Genomic DNA, 18,056 nt, shown 5'->3' on the forward strand with positions numbered 1-18,056 from the left:
CGGGAACTGTCCGCCCTCAAAAACCTGGGTTATGAGCCATCCGAACCTGGATATTTGCTGCTCTTCAGTCCTACTATTTTCTCCATCATTGTTGTTTTGCTGATGTTAATTGTTGAGGATCCCTGTATCCTTGATGTATTTCTTTGCGGCCTTGCTAACCCCTCCCTCTCCTGGACGCGGCTCCACCATTCAGCATGTCCATCACTTCCTTATTTTCACAGATAATATCCCCGTTATCCATTTACCATGGACCCATTTTCCTGAATATGATTGTAACATATTTTGGGTTCATTTTTAAATCCCAAGCTAATTTCTTGTCATGCTCCATTTCAGCTACCCTTTCGCTCTTTGCTGTTCATTGCATCTGTCCCATCCCTCGAGATCTGTGATTTACTTATTTATATATTTTTCCTTTCAGTTTTAGGTTGTGGCTTACCTTTTCACTTATCCAGGGCTGTTTTAAGAAAAAAAATCTTTCCAGGGGGATGTGGGGCGTCGCTGGCCGGGCCCAGCATTTGTTGCCCATCCCTAATTGCCCCTTGAGAAGGTGGTGGGTGAGCCGCCATCTTGAACCAGCTGCAGTCCCTGTGTGGTGTGGGTAACACCCACAGTGCTGTCAGGGAGGGAGGTCCAGGATTGTGACCCGGCGACAGTGAAGGAGCGGCCAATATATTTCCCAGTCAGGATGGTGAGTGTGGGGCTCGGAGGGGAACTTGCAGCTGGTGGAGTTCCCCATGTGTCTGCTGCCCCTTGTCCTTCTAGGTGGTAGAGGTGGTGGATGCAGGAATTTCAGATATATCGCACTGTATGGATATGCTGCAGTAATGATTTTTTAAAATCCTGGTTTAAAAGACAGGCAGACACCGTGGCCACAGAAGGGGTAATTAAAGCATCGTAAAAACGAGATCATCCTTATTTCAAAACTTGCCAATCCTTAAACGGACAAACTGAATGGATTTTTGTTATGATTTCTGGGGAGTAGATCATTAGAGTAATTGGTCGGATATCTCCGGTCGTTGTGATTCAATTTTCCTGCTGGCAACACAGCCCGCCAGCGGATTCCGCGGTGGTGTGGTTACATTGGGAAAACCCATGACAATCAGCTGCAAACAGAATACCACCACCAGTAAATGGCACGGTCGAGAAACACATGGCTGGTGGATCAGAGAATCCCAGCCATTGTGTTTGAACTTAAGTAATCAGTTCGTGGAATGTGAGTGAGAATATGGTTGATGTGATCAATGGCAGGAACCAGGGCTGAAGCAGTCACGTTTTGAGTCACTTTAAATTTGACTGTGAGCAGAACAACAGCTTCTGAAAAAAACCTGTGAAGTTAAACAATGGTTTAACACAGGCAAGAATCTACATGCTGTTTCCTGAAGGATCTCTCTCTCCAAGACATCTCCATATAGCAAGTATTCCAGTGTTTGCTAACTGTATTTATAAGTGGGTTTTGACCAGTGATGAGTTTTGCTTGATTGGAGATATAGAAGATAGAAGTTAGGAATTAAAGCCTTTCATTTTGTTAAGCATGGTTTACCTGGTAATTATTAGCTATATTTTTTATGCTATTATAGTTAGTTTAGTACTGTTTGTCATGTGAGAGTACCCTTTAAGAAATGGGTGTTTAAGAAATGTACCTTTAAGAAATGGAGCTGCTCATGTTACTGGAGTGATGTCAGAGTGTGGGGGGAGCTGAGCTCCACTTCTGCTTTTTTAGTTTGTTTGAGAAAGCTTGGGGTGTGCCTGTGTTCTTTCAGTGAGCTGCACCGCTGTTGATCTCTGCCACGCAAAGACTATCTATGGATCATTTGGCGAACTCAGAATTGTAAAAAGGTCTCAGTATTAAACGTAACTCTAATGTGTTCCTGTTTGAAGGTTTGTTAAGTCTTTTGCATGTTAAAAGGACAGCATTCAGGTTATTTAGTGTTGTATTCTTCGGGGTTGTATTTGATTTACTGGTCGCTAAGATATTCACTGTTTGTTTTAAAAAGGTTAACTTGAGTTCATAGAATAAACATTGTTTTGTTTTAAAAAAAACACTGGTCCATTTTCTGCTGTAGCACACCTGTAGAGTGGGCCGTGTGCTCCCCATACCACAATCTAGTAAGAGTTGTGGGTCAGGTGAACTCCATGATACACTTTGGGATTCTCTAAACCCTGGCCCATAACAGTTAATAACAGTTTGTTTTAGTATACCATTATCCCCATTTCTGCGTGGACTCACTCCTGGAGTGAAGAATCCTTTCCCCACAGCTTTGCAAATTAAAACATTGTAAGGGTCCTTCTCGTTTATTCCCTTATTTCATTAATTTTTGCCATTACATTTTTGGTCCATGGATGACTTATGGACATGTGTCTTTAAGGTGGCCTGGTTTAGCACAGTGGGCTAAATAACTGGCTTGTAAAGCAGACCAAGGCCAGCAGCACAGGTTCAATTCCCGTTCCAGCCCGCCCCCCCACCCCGAGCAGGCGTTGGAATCTGGCGACTAGGGGCTTTTCACAGTAATTTCATTTGAAGCCTACTTGTGACAATAAGTGATTTTCATTAATTCAAGCAGAGGAAAGCAGTGGCCTGTGCCTTTAATTCAAACAGCAGATTCCAGGGGGCAGTGCTGTTTGTGGCTGGTGATTGCAGACGGGCCACTTGCAGTGATGACTCAGTTTGATTGATTTGGCTGGCGGCCACCGAATTGGCCCAAAAGGTTGGGTTCTGCCCGGTAACAGGCAGTGATTGGACCTGATGCCACTGGAATGTTTTTCAGAGTCAGTTTGATTCCAGTTTTGATTCTGGTGGCTTGACGAAGGGATCTAACGAACTGTCTCCAGTAAAGATCCAGCCGTGGGAGCTGACTCTCTCTTTCCAGTAAGTCTGGGTGTCGTTCTCTTGAGGCTGCAGAGGCCTGAAGTCAAACCACGAGCTGCAAGCAAGGTTCGGGTGTCTCCACAGAAAGATAGAGGCCTGAACGTCAACCTCGAGCTGAAGGCCCAGTCTAATGAGAACCAAAGGGCCTCCCCAGAAAGCTAGCTGCCCGTGAGTACTGCATTCTCTAACCTGTGGGTCCCCTAACGAATGACTCCGCAAAGACCACAACCGGTGAACCAGAGGCTTTGATCGACCAGCGCCTCAGTGCAACTTCATCCTTGCGGGAAACTTTAAATACCATTACACTCTGCGATGACCATTTTGAAATGTCTGGAATGTTTTGTTGATTGTATTGGAACACCTCACGTTTGCACCATGTCGAGAACTGAATATTATCGCACTCCGTGCAACGGCCATTTTGAAACGTTGCCATGAATGGCCTTTCAGACATCTTACGAATAAAGTTTATGCTTTGAAAAGGAAAACAACGACGTTCTGAGGCGACCGCCGGCTGTTCGGCCAAGTGGGGCCTCGTCTGCGGTGAGTGACGGAAGTTGCGCTGCTCTCCTTTCACTCAGCGTCTGGGCTCACACAGGGGGATTGGACAAGTGGGGTGTGGTATCGGAGGTGAGCCGGTGCCCACGGGGATCCTCCCTGTCCCCTGACCACCAACTCCCACGAGCAGACTGGGCCTTCGGGAGAAGAGGGCGAGAGACGGCACCAAAAGCTAGGGATTGAAAAGTAGTTTAATAGTATTTACAACAGGATTATAAGCGTAGAGCTTTCCCTGCACATTGTGAATTCATCCCAAAGCCCTCCTCATCCACGAATGCAGAGGGTGGAAGGAGAGGGGTGGGGGGGGGGGGGAAGAGAGAGATAGGGGGGGGGGAGGAGAGAGAGAGGGGGTGGGAGGAGAGAGAGAGGGGGGAGGAGAGGGGGGGGGGAGGAGAGAGAGTAGGGGAAGGAGAGAGAGTGGGGGAAAGAGAGAGAGTGGGGGAAGGAGAGAGAGAGAGAGTGGGGGAAGGAGAGAGAGTGGGGGAAGGAGAGAGTGGGGGAAGGAGAGAGAGAGTGGGGGAAGGAGAGAGAGTGGGGGAAGGAGAGAGGAGGTACGGAGAGAGAGAGAGAGAGGAGGGGAGTAGGAAAGAGAGGGGGTAGAGAAGAGGGGAGTAGGAGAGGGAGTAGGAGAGAGGGGAGGAGGGGGAAGGAGAGAGAGGTGGGGAAAGGAGAGGGAGAATGAGAGAGCGAGGAGGAAGGAGAGAGAGTGAGAGAGAGAGAGAGAAGGAAAGAGAGAGAGAGAGGCGGGAAAGAGAGGAGGGGAAAGAGAGAGAGGAGGGGAAAGAGAGAGAGGAGGGGAAAGAGAGAGAGGAGGGGAAAGAGAGAGAGGGGGAAAGAGAGAGGGGAGGGAGAGAGAGGGGTGGGAGAGAGAGGGGGGGCGAAAGAGAGAGAGTGGGGAAAGAGAGAGGGGGGGAAGAGAGAGGGGGGGAAGAGAGAGGTGGAACGAGAGAGAGGAGGCAGGGGAGAGAGAGAGGAGGCGGAGAGAGAGAGGAGGCGGGGGAGAGAGAGAGGAGGTGGGGGAGAGAGAGAGGAGGTGGGGAGAGAGAGAGGAGACAGGAGAGAGGAGGCGGAAAGAGAGAGAGAGAGGAGGCGGGTGAGAGAAGGCAGGGGAGAGAAGAGGCGGGGGAGAGAGTGGAGGCAGGGAGAGAGAGTGGAGGCGGGGAGAGAGAGTGGAGGCAGGGAGAAAGAGAGGAGGGAGGGAGAGAGAGTGGAGGCGGGGAGAGAGAGAGGAGGCGGAGAGAGAGAGGAGACGGGGGAGTGCCTCAATGACTACCGACCAGTGGCCCTGACTTCAGTCGTAATGAAGTGCTTCGAGAGGTTGATCATGAAGCGCATCACCTTCATACTCCCAGAACGCCTTGATCCACTGCAATTCGCATACCGCTGCAACCGGTCCACATCAGACACCATTTCCCTGGCCCTACACTCATCCCTAGAGCATCTCGAAAACAAGGACTCCTACATTAGACTCCTATTTATTGACTACAGCTCCGCCTTCAACACCATAATCCCAGCCAAGCTCATATCAAAGCTCCAAAACCTAGGACTTGGCTCCCCACTCTGCAACTGGATCCTCGATTTTCTGACCAACAGACCACAATCAGTAAGAATGAACAACAACACCTCCTCCACAATAGTCCTCAACACCGGGCCTCGCAAGGCTGCGTATTTAGCCCCCTACTCTACTCCCTGTACACACACGACTGCGTGGCAAAACTTGGTTCAAACTCCATCTACAAGTTTGCTGACGATACGACCATGGTGGGCTGTATCTCGAATAACGATGAGTCCGAATACAGGAGGGAGATAGAGAACCTAGTGGAGTGGTGCAGCGACAACAATCTCTCCCTCAATGCCAGCAAAACTAAAGAGCTGGTAATTGACTTCAGGAAGCAAAGTACTGTACACACCCGTCAGCATCAACTGGGCCGAGGTGGAGATGGTTAGCAGTTTCAAATTCCTAGGGGTGCACATCTCCAAAAATCTGTCCTGGTCCACCCACGTCGATGCTACCACCAAGAAAGCACAACAGGGCCTATACTTCCTCAGGAAACTAAGGAAATTCGGCATGTCCACATTGACTCTTACCAACTTTTACAGATGCACCATAGAAAGCATCCTATCGGGCTGCATCACAGCCTGGTATGGCAACTGCTCGGCCCAGGACCGCAAGAAACTTCAGAGAGTCGTGAACACCGCCCAGTCCATCACATGAACCTGCCTCCCATCCATTGACTCCATCTACACCTCTCGCTGCCTGGGGAAAGCGGGCAGCATAATCAAAGATCCCTCCCACCCGGCTTACTTACTCTTCCAACTTCTTCCATTGGGCAGGAGATACAGAAGTCTGAGAACACGCACGAACAGGCTCAAAAACAGCTTCTTCCCCACTGTCACCAGACTCCTAAATGACCCTCTTATGGACTGACTTCATTAACACTACACCCTGTACGCTTCATCCGATGCCAGTGCTTATGTAGTTACATTGTATATGTTGTGTTGCCCTATTATGTATTTTCTTTTATTCCCTTTTCTTCTCATGTACTTAATGATCTGTTGAGCTGCTCGCAGAAAAATACTTTTCACTGTATCTCGGTACACGTGACAATAAACAAATCCAATCCAGGAGGCGGGGAGGGAGAGAGGGGCAGCACGGTAGCATAGTGGTTAGCACAACTGCTTCACAGCTCCAGGGTCCCAGGTTCGATTCCGGCTTGGGTCACTGTCTGTGTGGAGTCTGCACATCGTCCCCTTGTGTGCGTGAGTTTCCTCCGGGTGCTCCCGTTTCCTCCCACAGTCCAAAGATGTGCAGGTTAGGTGGATTGGCCATGATAAATTGCCCTTAGTGTCCAAAATTGCCCTTAGTGTTGGTTGGGGTTACTGGGTTATGGGGATAGGGTGGCGGTGTTGGCCTTGGGTAGGGTGCTCTTTCCAAGAGCCGGTGCAGACTCGATGGGCCAAATGGCCTCCTTCTGCACTGTAAATTCTATGATTGTTCTAGGAGGCGGGAAGAGAGAGAGGAGACGGGGGAGAGAGAGTGGGGGTGGGGAGAGTGGAGGCGGGAGAGAGAGTGGAGGCGGGGAGAGAGAGAGGAGGCAGGGAGAGAGAGTGAGGAGGCGGGGAGAGAGAGAGGAGGCGGGGAGAGAGAGAGGAGGCGGGGAGAGAGAGAGGAGGCGGGGAGAGAGAGAGGAGGCGGGGGAGAGCGAGAGGAGGCGGGGGAGAGAGGAGGCGGGGGAGAGTGGAGGCAGGGAGAGAGAGGAGAGGCGGGGAGAGAGCGAGGAGGCGGGGAGAGAGAGAGGAGGCGGAGAGAGAGCGAGAGAGGAGGGAGGGGGAGGAGAGGAGGGAGGAGGGCGTGGGGAGAGAGAGGGGAGGGGGAGGAGAGAGACAGGGGGAGCAGGGAGGGGGAGGAGGGGATAGAGAGGGATGGGGGAGAGAGAGAGAGGGGAGAGGGAGGGGAGGGATTGAGTGCTGATGGTTGGTAGGTTTAAATGATACGAGAAATTTCATTGCCCCAAATTGACACCCCAGTTCGTTGTGGAATCTCTTCCACCATCCGTCAGCCTGAAGACTTCAACTCAATTTTGTGTTTTTCCCATGACCGGCAGTTGTCCGTTAGGGGTGAGGGATGGGGAGCAGTTCTGCCAGCCGAGCGGCCTCGTTCTCCCCTTGCTCGTTGGCGGTTTCCGAGATCCCGTACAGGCTGCTGGAGGTCCTCACGGAGAGGGTGTGTGACCCATTCGCGGGGGTTGTCGGATGAAGGAGGGCCTCTGGAACGGCAGTTCACAGTCAATCAGCCGCTTAGCAGCCACTTGGTAAATCTGGAGGGGTTTGGGGAAGGGAGAGAGACAGAGGGAGAAACATCAATGAAGAGAGCAGGACCAAGGTGAGGTGGGGTGGATGAATAGAGATAACCAAAATGGTGAGAGGCTTCCCAAGTTTCGAAGTGGCGGGGGCAATGTCCCGTCCGGAACTCTTACACACCAGGGGCTGCCCTGGAAAAGAAATGGGTGGGGTGGGGTGGAGCAAAACAGGTGACCGTCCTTCGATTCCCTTCCCTTACATGTGCCGCATTGTAGTACAGTGGTTAGCACTGTTGCTTCACAGCGCCAGGTTCGAATCCCGGCTTGGGTCACTGACCGTGCGGAGTCTGCACGTTCCCCCGTGTCCGCGTGGGTTTCCTCCGGGGGCTCCGGTTTCCTCCCACAAGTCCCGAAAGACGTGCTGTTGGGTGAATTGGACATTCTGAATTCTCCCTCTGTGACCCGGACAGGCTCCGGAATGTGGCGACTGGGGGATTTTCACAGTAACTTCATTGCAGTGGGTTTTTTTTACCCAATACATTTTTTTCCAATTAAGGGGCAATTTAGCGTGGCCAATCCACCTACCCTGCACATATAGAACATTACAGCGCAGTACCGGCCCTTCGGCCCTCGATGTTGCGCCGACCTGTGAAACCACTCTAAAGCCCATCTATACTATAGAACATAGAACATTACAGCGCATCTTTGGGTTGTGGGGGCGAAACCCACGCAAACATGGGGAGAATGTGCAAACTACACACGGACAGTGACCCAGAGCCCGGATCAAACCTGGGACCTAGGTGCCATGAGGCAGCAGTGCTAAGTACTGCGTCACTCTGCTGCCCTTCATTGCAGTGTTAATGGAAGCCGACTTGTGACAATAATAAAGGTTTTTTAAAAAATTACACATCCAGCCCCAACTCCCCCCAACACCATGGCACACAATTTACTGCCCGTCCCTAATTGCCCCTTGAGGAGGTGGTGGGTGAGCCGCCTTCTCGAACCGGCTGCAGTCCCTGTGTGGTGTGGGTAACACCCACAGTGCTGTCAGGGAGGGAGGTCCAGGATTGTGACCCGGCGACAGTGAAGGAACGGCCGATATATTTCCCAGTCAGGATGGGGAGTGTGGGGCTCGGAGGGGAACTTGCAGGTGGTGGAGTTCCCCATGTGTCTGCTGCCCCTTGTCCTTCTAGATGGTAGAGGTGGTGGGTTTGGAAGGTGCTGTCGAAGGAGCCTTGGTGAGTCGCTGTGGTGCATCTTGTAGATGTACACACGCTGCTGTCACTGTGCGTCGGTGGTGGAGGGAGTGAATGTTTGTGGATGGGGAGCCGATCAAAGCGGGGCTGCTTTGTCCTGGATGGTGTCGAGCTTGTTGAGTATAGACCAATTGGGAGCCGAGTGGCCTATACTCCGCTGCTCCTAATTCGCATGTTCATTAGAGAGGTTATGCTTCAGTTATACAGGACATTGGTGAGACCACATCTGGAGCACTGTGTACAGTATTGCTCTCATTTAAGGAATGATGTCAATGTGTTGGAAGCAGTTCAGAGAAGGTTTACTGGACTCGTACCTGGAATTAGAGGCTGGTCTTATGAGGAATGATTGGACAGGCTGGGCTTGTGTCCGATGGAGTTTAGGTGACCTGATTGAACCGTATAAGATGCTGATGGGCCTCGACAGGGTGGATGTGGAAAGGATGTTTCCTCTTGTGGGAGAATCTAGGAATTGGAGTCACTTTAAAAGTAACAACTTGCCCATTTACGGCAGAGGAGAACTTTTTTCTCTTAGTGGGTTGTGAGTCTTTGGAACTCTCTTCCTCAAAGGGCAGTGGAAACAAAGTCTGAATATTTTGAAGGCAGAGCTGGATAGATTCTTGGTAAGCAAGGGGGTGAAAGGTTATCGGGGGTCAGCGGGAATGTGGAGTTGAGGTTACAATCAGATCAGCGGGGAACTTATCGAATGGTGGAGCAGGATTGAGGGGCCGAGTGGCTTCTCCCGCTGCTCCCAGTTTGTATGCAGTTCGCAGTTGACCCTGAGGGACTATATGCTAATTCTCCAAGGTGCCACAACATTTACTCCCGCTGTGTTATCTGCGACAAAGTCAGAAACAGAGGTTTAACTGCAAGCCCAGTCGCCAGACCTGACTGGATTGCGAGAATATACTAACACAGAGGGCAGAGGTGACATGTTGGGCTGTCAGATGGCTGACCCTCGCATAAACAGCAGGGGTATTAATACTAATAATCTTTATTATTGTCACAAGTAGGCTGGCATTAACACTGCAATGAAGTTACTGTGAAAAGCCCCTCGTCGCCACATTACGGCGCCTGTTCGGGTACACGGAGGGAGAATTCAAGTGTCCAATTCACCTAACAGCACGTCTTCCTTGTGGGAGGAAACCGGAGCGCCTGGAGGAAACCTACGCAGACACGGGGAGAATGTGCTGACTCCACACAGACAGTGACCCAAGCCGGGAATAGAACCTGGGACCCTGGAGCTGTGAAGCAACAGTGCTAACCACTGTGCTACCGTGCAGTCAACCTCCCCCCAGTGCCACTTCCACTCCCCGGGGACAAGTCAAGGCAGGCAATCTTACTCGAAAGGGCCTATAAAACTCTGGTGGGCCTACGGAGCCTGCGTGGACTTGTTTTTTTTGGTTTTGGAGGCTGCACAACTCTGAACAGAGCTTGTGCGGCCTTTACGGGGCCTGTAAACATCTGACAGAGCTGCACCTGATGGGGCCTACACAAACCAATCGGGACTTCTATATAGGATCCGCCTGATCTTGACAGTGCCAACGTGAACCTGGCAGGGCCTGTGCAACTAAGCTTTGGCGGCTCAATGCGACTGGGCCCACGCCCACGCGGCCTGACCTATGTGAACCTGACTGGACCAACGCGAACCAGGTTCGGCCTTTGGAAACCCAATAAGTCCCTCTTTGGTCTTGAAGCCGGCCGGAGCTCCGGGACTCTAGAGGAAAGCAGCCTAAACTCTACTGATACTGAGGACCAGAGGGTCCCAGTGAGGCCGAAGTAACCCAATTACCCCCCCCCCAGAGCCTGTGGGAAGACCAGCATAATGGATCTGTGCTACTGCCCGACTTCAGTAACGGTAGTCCGCAGGTAACCCCCCCCCCCCCCCCCCCAAAAAACCTCTACTTTCCCCGCTCCAGCTCTCTTTCACAGAGCGAAACAAACTTACACCACAGAAAGTCAATTACCTTTCTCCGGCAGGCTTGGTGACATTGGGTTGTTGACGTTGATCGTGTAATTGTTCACGGCTGCAAACCAGGAGAGAAAAGTAGATTTTAGATCAAGGGGTGGACGGACCGCACTTCAGCCCACAGCACTCATCAGGAGTGATATGTCCCTTCCGGGTCTTTGGGAGGAGAATATCCACATTCGAGTATCCAATGGTGTAGACACGACCTGCTTGGAGCCCAGTCAACCCTGAAGGGGTTACATAACACTCAACTGGCCTGCGAGACCCAGACGAGGCCTGCGAGACCCAGGCGGGGCCTGCGCGACCCAGGCGGGGCCTGCGAGACCCAGGCGGGGCCTGCGTGACCCAGGCGGGGCCTGCGCGACCCAGGCGGGGCCTGCGTGACCCAGGCGGGGCCTGCACGACCTAGGCAGGGCCTGCACGACCCAGGCGGGGCCTGCACGACCCAGGCGGGGCCTGCGCGACCCAGGTGGGGCCTACGCGACCCAGGCGGGGCCTACGCAACCCAGGCGGGGCCTGCGCGACCCAGGCGGGGCCTACGCAACCCAGGCGGGGCCTGCGAGACCCAGGCGGGGCCTGCATGACTCAGAGTGGGCCCAAGTGACCCTGACAGGACTTCCAAAATGTCTGGGGGCCTTCATAGTCTTGACACTGCTTTCCTGGTCTTTGTGCGGCCAAGACAACAGTGCAGGCCCTCTTGGAGCCGGCCCTAGCCCAGTGGGAGCTCCAAGGCTCTGGTCAAGGGGGGCCTAACTCTAATGAGATTCACAAGATCCCAGTGAGTTCAGTAGCCCAAGCAATTACATGGCCAAATGCAGACCGGCATTATCCCTCCAGGGCTGTGCTAACCCCAGACACCAGTGAGGCCTGGCTAGATGGCAGAGCTGCCAGGCCGCTGCGTGGCATCTTACAAAGGTTATGCCCTGATTCCCCGAGCACAGGAATCTTTCTCACAGAGCAAGGAAAAAATAAATTCTCACTCAGAAAATTTGTTACCTTTCTCTGCCAGGCTCGGTGGTGTTGGGTTGTTGATGTTGATCGTGTAATTGTTCGGGACTGGAAGAGCCAGGAAGGAACAAGGGAGAATTACACCGAGAGACACACCGTTCTTCAGCCCACCAACTCCTCCCACACCTGCCCTGACCAGCTTCCCAATAAATAGGATTCCCATTTAAGTTAGATGCAAGCCCATTCCCACGGTGTCGACGCAGCCTGCTTGGGGCCCAGTCGACCCCAACGTGGCTCAGACGATACTCAAGGGCCTAAGTGATCTTTACAGGACTTGCTGGTCCCCCGAGCAGGCCTGTGTGTCCCTCACACTGCCTGTGAGATCCTGATGGGGCCTGCGCGTTCCTCTGGTCTGTTCAGCCTTGACGGGGTCTGCTCGGCTCTCATGGGGCCTGTGTGACCCTCACGATGCCTGTGTGACCGACAGTGCCTACGCGACCCTGATGGGGCCTATGTACTCTTCTTGTGGTCTTGTGGCCTGTGTGACCTTGATGGAGTCTGCAAGACCCTCATGGGGCCTGTGTGACCCTGAGGGCATCTGCGTGACCCTGATAAGACGTACAAGACCCCCTTGGGGGCTTGTGCGACCTTACAGGTCTTTGCGCGGCCTCTACAACTTTGCAAGTCTCTCGTGAGGTGACCCAGCGGGAGCTCCAGGAACCTAGTCAAGGGGGCCTGACTCCACTGAGGCCCACAATCCGAGTGAGGCCAGCAGCCTTGACAACTGGACAGGCTACTCCCAGGGTCAGGGGCAGAGCAGTATTATTCAGACACCAGCAAGGCCTGGCATAGCCTGGCACCATACAAAGGCCCCATGCACCCCCTCCAACTGCTTCTCCTACCCTGGGTCTCTTTCATAGAGAGCAAAGAAAAAACTTACATCCGATAAAATGTGTTACCTTTCTCTGGGAGGCTCGGTGGTGTTTGGCTGTTGATGTTGATCGTGTAATTGTTCAGAACTGGGGGTGGCAGGAGAGGAAGAGGGAGAGTTGTACCAAGAGACAAGCCACCTTTCAGCCGACATCCCCACCAACCCTCTTGCCATGAATGGCTACAAATCAGATTCCCTAAATCAGATTCCCTTTTAAATTAGAGACATGTATATCCCATTGAGTTGTCATGACCTCTTGTGGGGCCCGGTCGACCATGATGGGGCTTTGACCCACGAGGGCCTCTGAAAACCTGATGGGGCCTGCATGACCCTCACGGGGCCTAAGTGACCCCAATGGAGCATGTAGGGTCTACATGTCCCTCATGGGGCATGTGGGACCCTGACAGGGCCTGCACGTCCCTCACGAGGTCTTGGTGACACCAATGGAGCCAGCACGTTCCTCATGGGGCCTGCACCTACCTCACGGAGCCTGTGCAACCCCGACGGGGGCCTAAGCGACCCTGGCTCGACCTGCACGACCCTGAAAGGACTTACAAGACCCCTGGGGCTTGCGCGACACTGACGGGGCCTTCTTTGCCTTTGTGAGACTAATTCAACATTGCAGGCCTCTCGTGAAGCTCGCAGGGAGCTCAAGGACTCTGTTCAAGGTGGACAAACTCTACTGAGGCCCACGCAATCCCAAGTGAGGCTTGCCACCCAGATATCCGGACTACTCCCAGGGTCAAAGGAGCCCAGCATTATCCCACCAGTGGTGATATTGCCAGGCATCAGTGAGGCCTGGCTGATTGCTGGCACCTTCGAAAGACCATTTGTGAGCTCTCCCCTAACCCCCACCCACGCAGTGATCTTATTGGCTGACGGAGCAGACGCGAGGGGCTGAATGGCACAGAACCGGTTACTATTTCTTACGTTTGGGGAGGCGGAGGGAGAAAAGAAAAAGTACCGAACAGTCCTGAAGATTTTGTTACCTTTCCCTGGCAGGCTCGATGGTGTCGGGTTGCCGATGTTGATCGTGTAATTGTTTAATACTTCGTGCCAGGAGATAAAGAGAGAGATTTTAGATCAAGGGGCACACATCGCCTTTCACCCCTCCATCCCATCCGGCTCCTCCCATCCTGAACAGCTACAAAACTAGTAGGGCTCCCTTTCATATTAAGAGCACGTAGGTCCATCGAGTCAACATGACCTGCTTGGGGCCTAATTGAACTTGGTTAGCCCAGTTGGCCTCCAAGCACGTTTTGTGTGACTCTGACAGGCCCATGTGACCTCAAGAGGTTTGTGCAACCCTGACAGGGCCTGTGCGGTCCTGACAGGCCCATGCGACGTCAACGAGGCCTGTGCAACCCTGACGGAGCCTGTGCGGTCCTGACAGGCCCATGTGACCTCAGCGAGACTTGCGCAACCCTGACGAAGCCTGTGTGACCCTATAGACCCACGCGACCTCAACAAGGTCTGCGCAACCCTGACAGCGCCCGCGTGGAGCATTTGCATCCCTAACAGGCCCATGTGACCTCAACAAGGGCTGCGCGTCTCTGATGGGGCCTGTGTGACTCTGACTGGGCCCTTGCACGGCTTTTGCGTCCTTGACGGGGCCTGAGCGACCTTGACGAGGTGTGTGTGACCCTGACAGACCCACGCAACCCATGCAGCTTCTCCAAGCCCGACAGAGCTGATTTTAACCGAGGTTGTGCCTTCCTGGTCTTTACGAGACCCTTATAACAATGCAGACCTCTCACAAAGCAGGCCTAGCCTGACGGGACTCTCGCAAAGGGGGCCGGTCTATACCAAGGCTCAAATAATTCCAGACAGGCAAGTGGCCTAGCCGCAACTGGACTACTCCTAGGGCCAGGGCTGAGGTGCCCCACAACCATTCCCCACCGCAGGCCTCTCTAGCAAGAGAGTGAAAAAGAATTATGCCTCAGAAAATGTATTACCTGTCTCTGGCAGATTTGACGATGAAGGGTTGTTGATGTTGATCGTGTAAACGTTGGAGACTGTGGGGCCGGGAAAGAAAGAGAAAGATTTTAGACCGAGGGATTTCAGACTGCCCTTCAGGCCTCAGCCCCTCCTCCCAGCCTCCTGTAGGAGCAGCTCCGAAACAAATCAGATTATTTAATTAGAGGCAGAGACACTTGGCCGGTTCAACACCGGCTGCCTGGGGCCTAGTTGGCCCTGGACGAGCACAGTCAGCCCTGGAAGGTGGTTAATACTGTTGCTTCACAACACCAGGGTCCCACGTGTTCGATTCCCGGCTTGGGTCACTGTCTGTGCGGAGTCGGCACGTTCTCCCCGTGTCTGCGTGGGTTTCCTCCGGACGCTCCCGTTTCCTCCCACAAGTCCCGAAAGACGTGCTGTTGGGTGAATTGGACATTCTGAATTCTCCCTCTGTGACCCGGACAGGCTCCGGAATGTGGCGACTGGGGGATTTTCACAGTAACTTCATTGCAGCGTTAATGTAAGCCTACTTGTGACAATAAAGATTATTATTATTAAAAGGGGCCTGGTTAGGCTTTGCAGGGGCCAACGGTTGTCCAATGCTAACCCAGGCCCTTCGGACCCTGGCAAGGCCTGTGGCCCAACAGGGCCACTGGGCCCTGGGAGGCTGGCATAATGATGAGCTATCCTCGGATGCCAGCGAGGGTGGGCTGATCGTCGGACAGTGTGAGACCTCAGCATGCCACCTTACGAAGGCCATGGGCCTCTCCCTCCACCAACAACCCCTCCTCCAGCTCACAACAGCGCCCCCTACCACAAGCATCCTTTCACTGCGAGTAGGAAAAAACCTTGAGAGGTCAGAAAATGTTACCTTTCTCCAGGAGTCTTGCTGGCACAGGGTCAGAGATGTTGAATGTGTAGCTGTTCACAACTGAGCGGGGGAAACAAAAGAGATAGATTTACACGAGGGGCACACTGCACTTCAGCCGTCAACCCTGCCAACTCCTCCCGCCCTGAACGCCTGACCTCAGAGCCAAAACAGCTCAGAAACAAACAGCCATCCCATTGAGAGGTCCGTACTGCCCATTGCGCCAACACGGCCTGCCTGGGGCCTAGTTGACGCCTCAACCCAGCAGTGTCGACGCGAACAAGTTGGGCCTGTACAAAGCTGGCCCGGGCCTACTCTAGATGGGTCCCTTCCTGGTTGGCGAGGCCAACTCAGCATCTCGTGAAGCCAGCCCGAGCCCATCGGGAGCTCCGGGACACTGAGTCGAGGTGGGCCCCCACTCCACTCACCACCCCAACCGACTGAACCGAACAACACCCAATCCCCGGGGAAGCCTTAATCAGTCCAGGTAACCTGCAGGGGCCTGGTGAAACTGGCACAGCCCCACCAGGCCCCTTTCACAGAGAACATTAAATGAAGGAAAAGAAACTCACATCTCAGAGACGGGCCGCTTTCCTTTGGCACGTTTGGTGGGGTCACGTTGCCGATGTTGATTGTGTAATTCTTCTCTGCAACTGTGAGAGGGGAGTGAGAGAGGGAAGCTTTAAACAGAGTCTGGCGACTTCTGCCCTCACTCCCGCCAGCGCCTCCTCCCCCCGTCCCCGTCCCCGCCTAACGGGCTCTAAAACGACCAGTGTTCCTTTCAGAGAGGCAACAGATATCCGGGCGAGTCAGCCTGACCTGCTTGGGGCTGAGTCGACCCTGGAGGGACACTCGCGCCAGGCCTCTGCAACCGTGGCGAGTCCCTGGAAGGCGGCCGCTGGGGCAGATAGGGCCCCGGCGGAGTCTACCAAGAATAAAGAAGTCTTGCTGCAACTGGACGGCGTTTTGCCGAAACGCTGTCTGGAATACAGCCTTCAGTCTCCACATTTCAGAAAGGGCAGGAAAGAATAACTCACCTCCTGACCACCCCCCGCCCCCCACCCCCCCCTCTCAAAGCCTGTTCACCCTCAGGCGGTCGGAGGTCGTTTCTTGGTTGGATGGAGATTGTTCTTGTTCCTGTTTGAGGACTTGTTTTATTGCCAGCGGGTAGGAATGTGGGTGGGGGAGGGGGGGGGGATGTTGTTCAAGGGAGATATGGAGAAAATATGACAAATTGTGGGGATCGTGTTATGTTTTTGAAAGATGATGTGTTTATGTATACTCTGGGTTGAATAAAAATATTTTTAAAAAGATATAAGTGGGGTTGGAGCCGCAAGATCAGCCATGTCTGTGCGGAATGACGGCATAGGACCGATGGGCCGAATGGTCACTCCTACTGCTATTTCAGGGGCTCTTGCGTACGTAACACTTGTGCTTGCTTGAGCCTGGTCAGGCCCACCCTGAGGGGGAGGTATAGGAATCACTGGAAGCCATTGCTGCTGGTGACCTTTGGCCCATTGTCACCCAGAGGGGAGAGGGCAGAAGTAGGCCCGGGTTAGTGGCGGGAGGGCGGAGGTCGGGGCCTGTCCCCTGCTCAGGCCTGGCCACTCTCCCCTCAGTCCCCTACCTTCGGTGCTGGAGGCCAGGTTCCACTTCAGCGGGGTGCTTTCACCAGGGCCTTCCTCGGGAGTCGATGTTTCGGAGCCGGAACTGGGATCACAGCTGTAGTCGCTCTCCATCGGCTGGGTCTCGAGAACTGGGCAGTCATTCCTAACCTGCTGGTAAAGGTGAAGAGGAATGGCATTCTGTACCTGCTGGGAAATGGAAACAGGAACCTCACCCTGTGCCTGCTGGGAAATGGAAACAGGACCGTCACCCTGTGCCTGCTGGGAAATGGAAACAGGAACGTCACCCTGTGCCTGCTGGGAAATGGGCCAGGAACGTCACCCTGTACCTGCTGGGAAATGGGACAGGAACGTCACCCTGTACCTGCTGGGAAATGGAAACAGGAACGTCACTCTGTACCTGCTGGGAAATGGGGAACAGGAACGTCACTCTGTACCTGCTGGGAAATGGGACAGGAATGTCTTTCTGTACCTGCTGGGAATGGGAAATGGGGAACAGGAACGTCACTCTGTACCTGCTGGGAAATGGAAACAGGAATGTCACTCTGTATCTGCTGGGAAATGGAAACAGGAACATCACTCTGTACCTGCTGGGAAATGGGACAGGAGTGTCATTCTGCACCTGCTGGGAAATGGGACAGGAACGTCACTCTGTACCTGCTGGGAAAGGGGAACAGGAACGTTACTCTGCACCTGCTGGGAAATGGGGAACAGGAATGTCACTCTGTATCTGCTGGGAAATGGGGACAGGAATGTCACTCTGTGCCTGCTGGGAAATGGGACAGGAACGTCACTCTGTACCTGCTGGGAAATGGGGACAGGAATGTCACTCTGTGTCTGCTGGGAAATGGGATAGGAACGTCATTCTGCACCTGCTGGGAAATGGGGAACAGGAACGTTACTCTGCACCTGCTGGGAAATGGGGAACAGGAGCGTCACTCTGTACCTGCTGGGAAATGGGGAACAGGAACGTCACTCTGTACCTGCTGGGAAATGGGGAACAGGAACGTCACTCTGTACCTGCTGGGAAATGGGGACAGGAAGGTCACTCTGTACCTGCTGGGAAATGGGGACAGGAATGATACTCTGTGCCTGCTGGGAAATGGGGACAGGAACGTCACTCTGTACCTGCTGGGAAATGGGTACAGGAACGTCACTCTTTGCCTGCTGGGAAATCAGGGACGGGAACATCACTCTTTGCCTGCTGGGAAATCAGGGACAGGAGCGTCAGTCTTTTTAGCGTCTTCTCGGAGGTTTCATTCACTCAACACCCTCTCCACACCCC

General features: G+C 53.4%; 1 protein-coding gene across 7 annotated transcripts in view; it reads right to left on the reverse strand.

Annotated features, from left to right (window-relative positions):
• Positions 1-2,478: 2,478 nt before the first annotated feature.
• The window catches only part of LOC140419839 (uncharacterized), a 73,157-nt gene continuing 57,579 nt past the window's right edge, over positions 2,479-18,056 (reverse strand). For 3 of the 7 annotated variants that reach the window (XM_072503879.1, XM_072503880.1, XM_072503878.1), the window contains exons 9-17: positions 16,774-16,996; positions 15,719-15,799; positions 15,150-15,209; positions 14,278-14,337; positions 13,312-13,371; positions 12,351-12,410; positions 11,440-11,499; positions 10,442-10,501; positions 2,479-3,593 (exon numbers count right to left, since the gene is read on the reverse strand). In XM_072503879.1, the coding sequence (XP_072359980.1) occupies positions 3,454-3,593; positions 10,442-10,501; positions 11,440-11,499; positions 12,351-12,410; positions 13,312-13,371; positions 14,278-14,337; positions 15,150-15,209; positions 15,719-15,799; positions 16,774-16,996 (804 nt within the window). In that variant the 3' untranslated portion in view covers positions 2,479-3,453. Of the gene's footprint in view, positions 3,594-3,809; positions 7,240-10,441; positions 10,502-11,439; positions 11,500-12,350; positions 12,411-13,311; positions 13,372-14,277; positions 14,338-15,149; positions 15,210-15,718; positions 15,800-16,773; positions 16,997-18,056 lie in introns of those variants that run through there. The other 4 variants (XM_072503883.1, XM_072503882.1, XM_072503881.1 and 1 more) reach the window with 4 other exon arrangements.

This window comes from Scyliorhinus torazame, chromosome 5, assembly GCF_047496885.1.
Source record: "Scyliorhinus torazame isolate Kashiwa2021f chromosome 5, sScyTor2.1, whole genome shotgun sequence".
NCBI classification, from domain to species: Eukaryota; Metazoa; Chordata; class Chondrichthyes; order Carcharhiniformes; family Scyliorhinidae; genus Scyliorhinus; species Scyliorhinus torazame.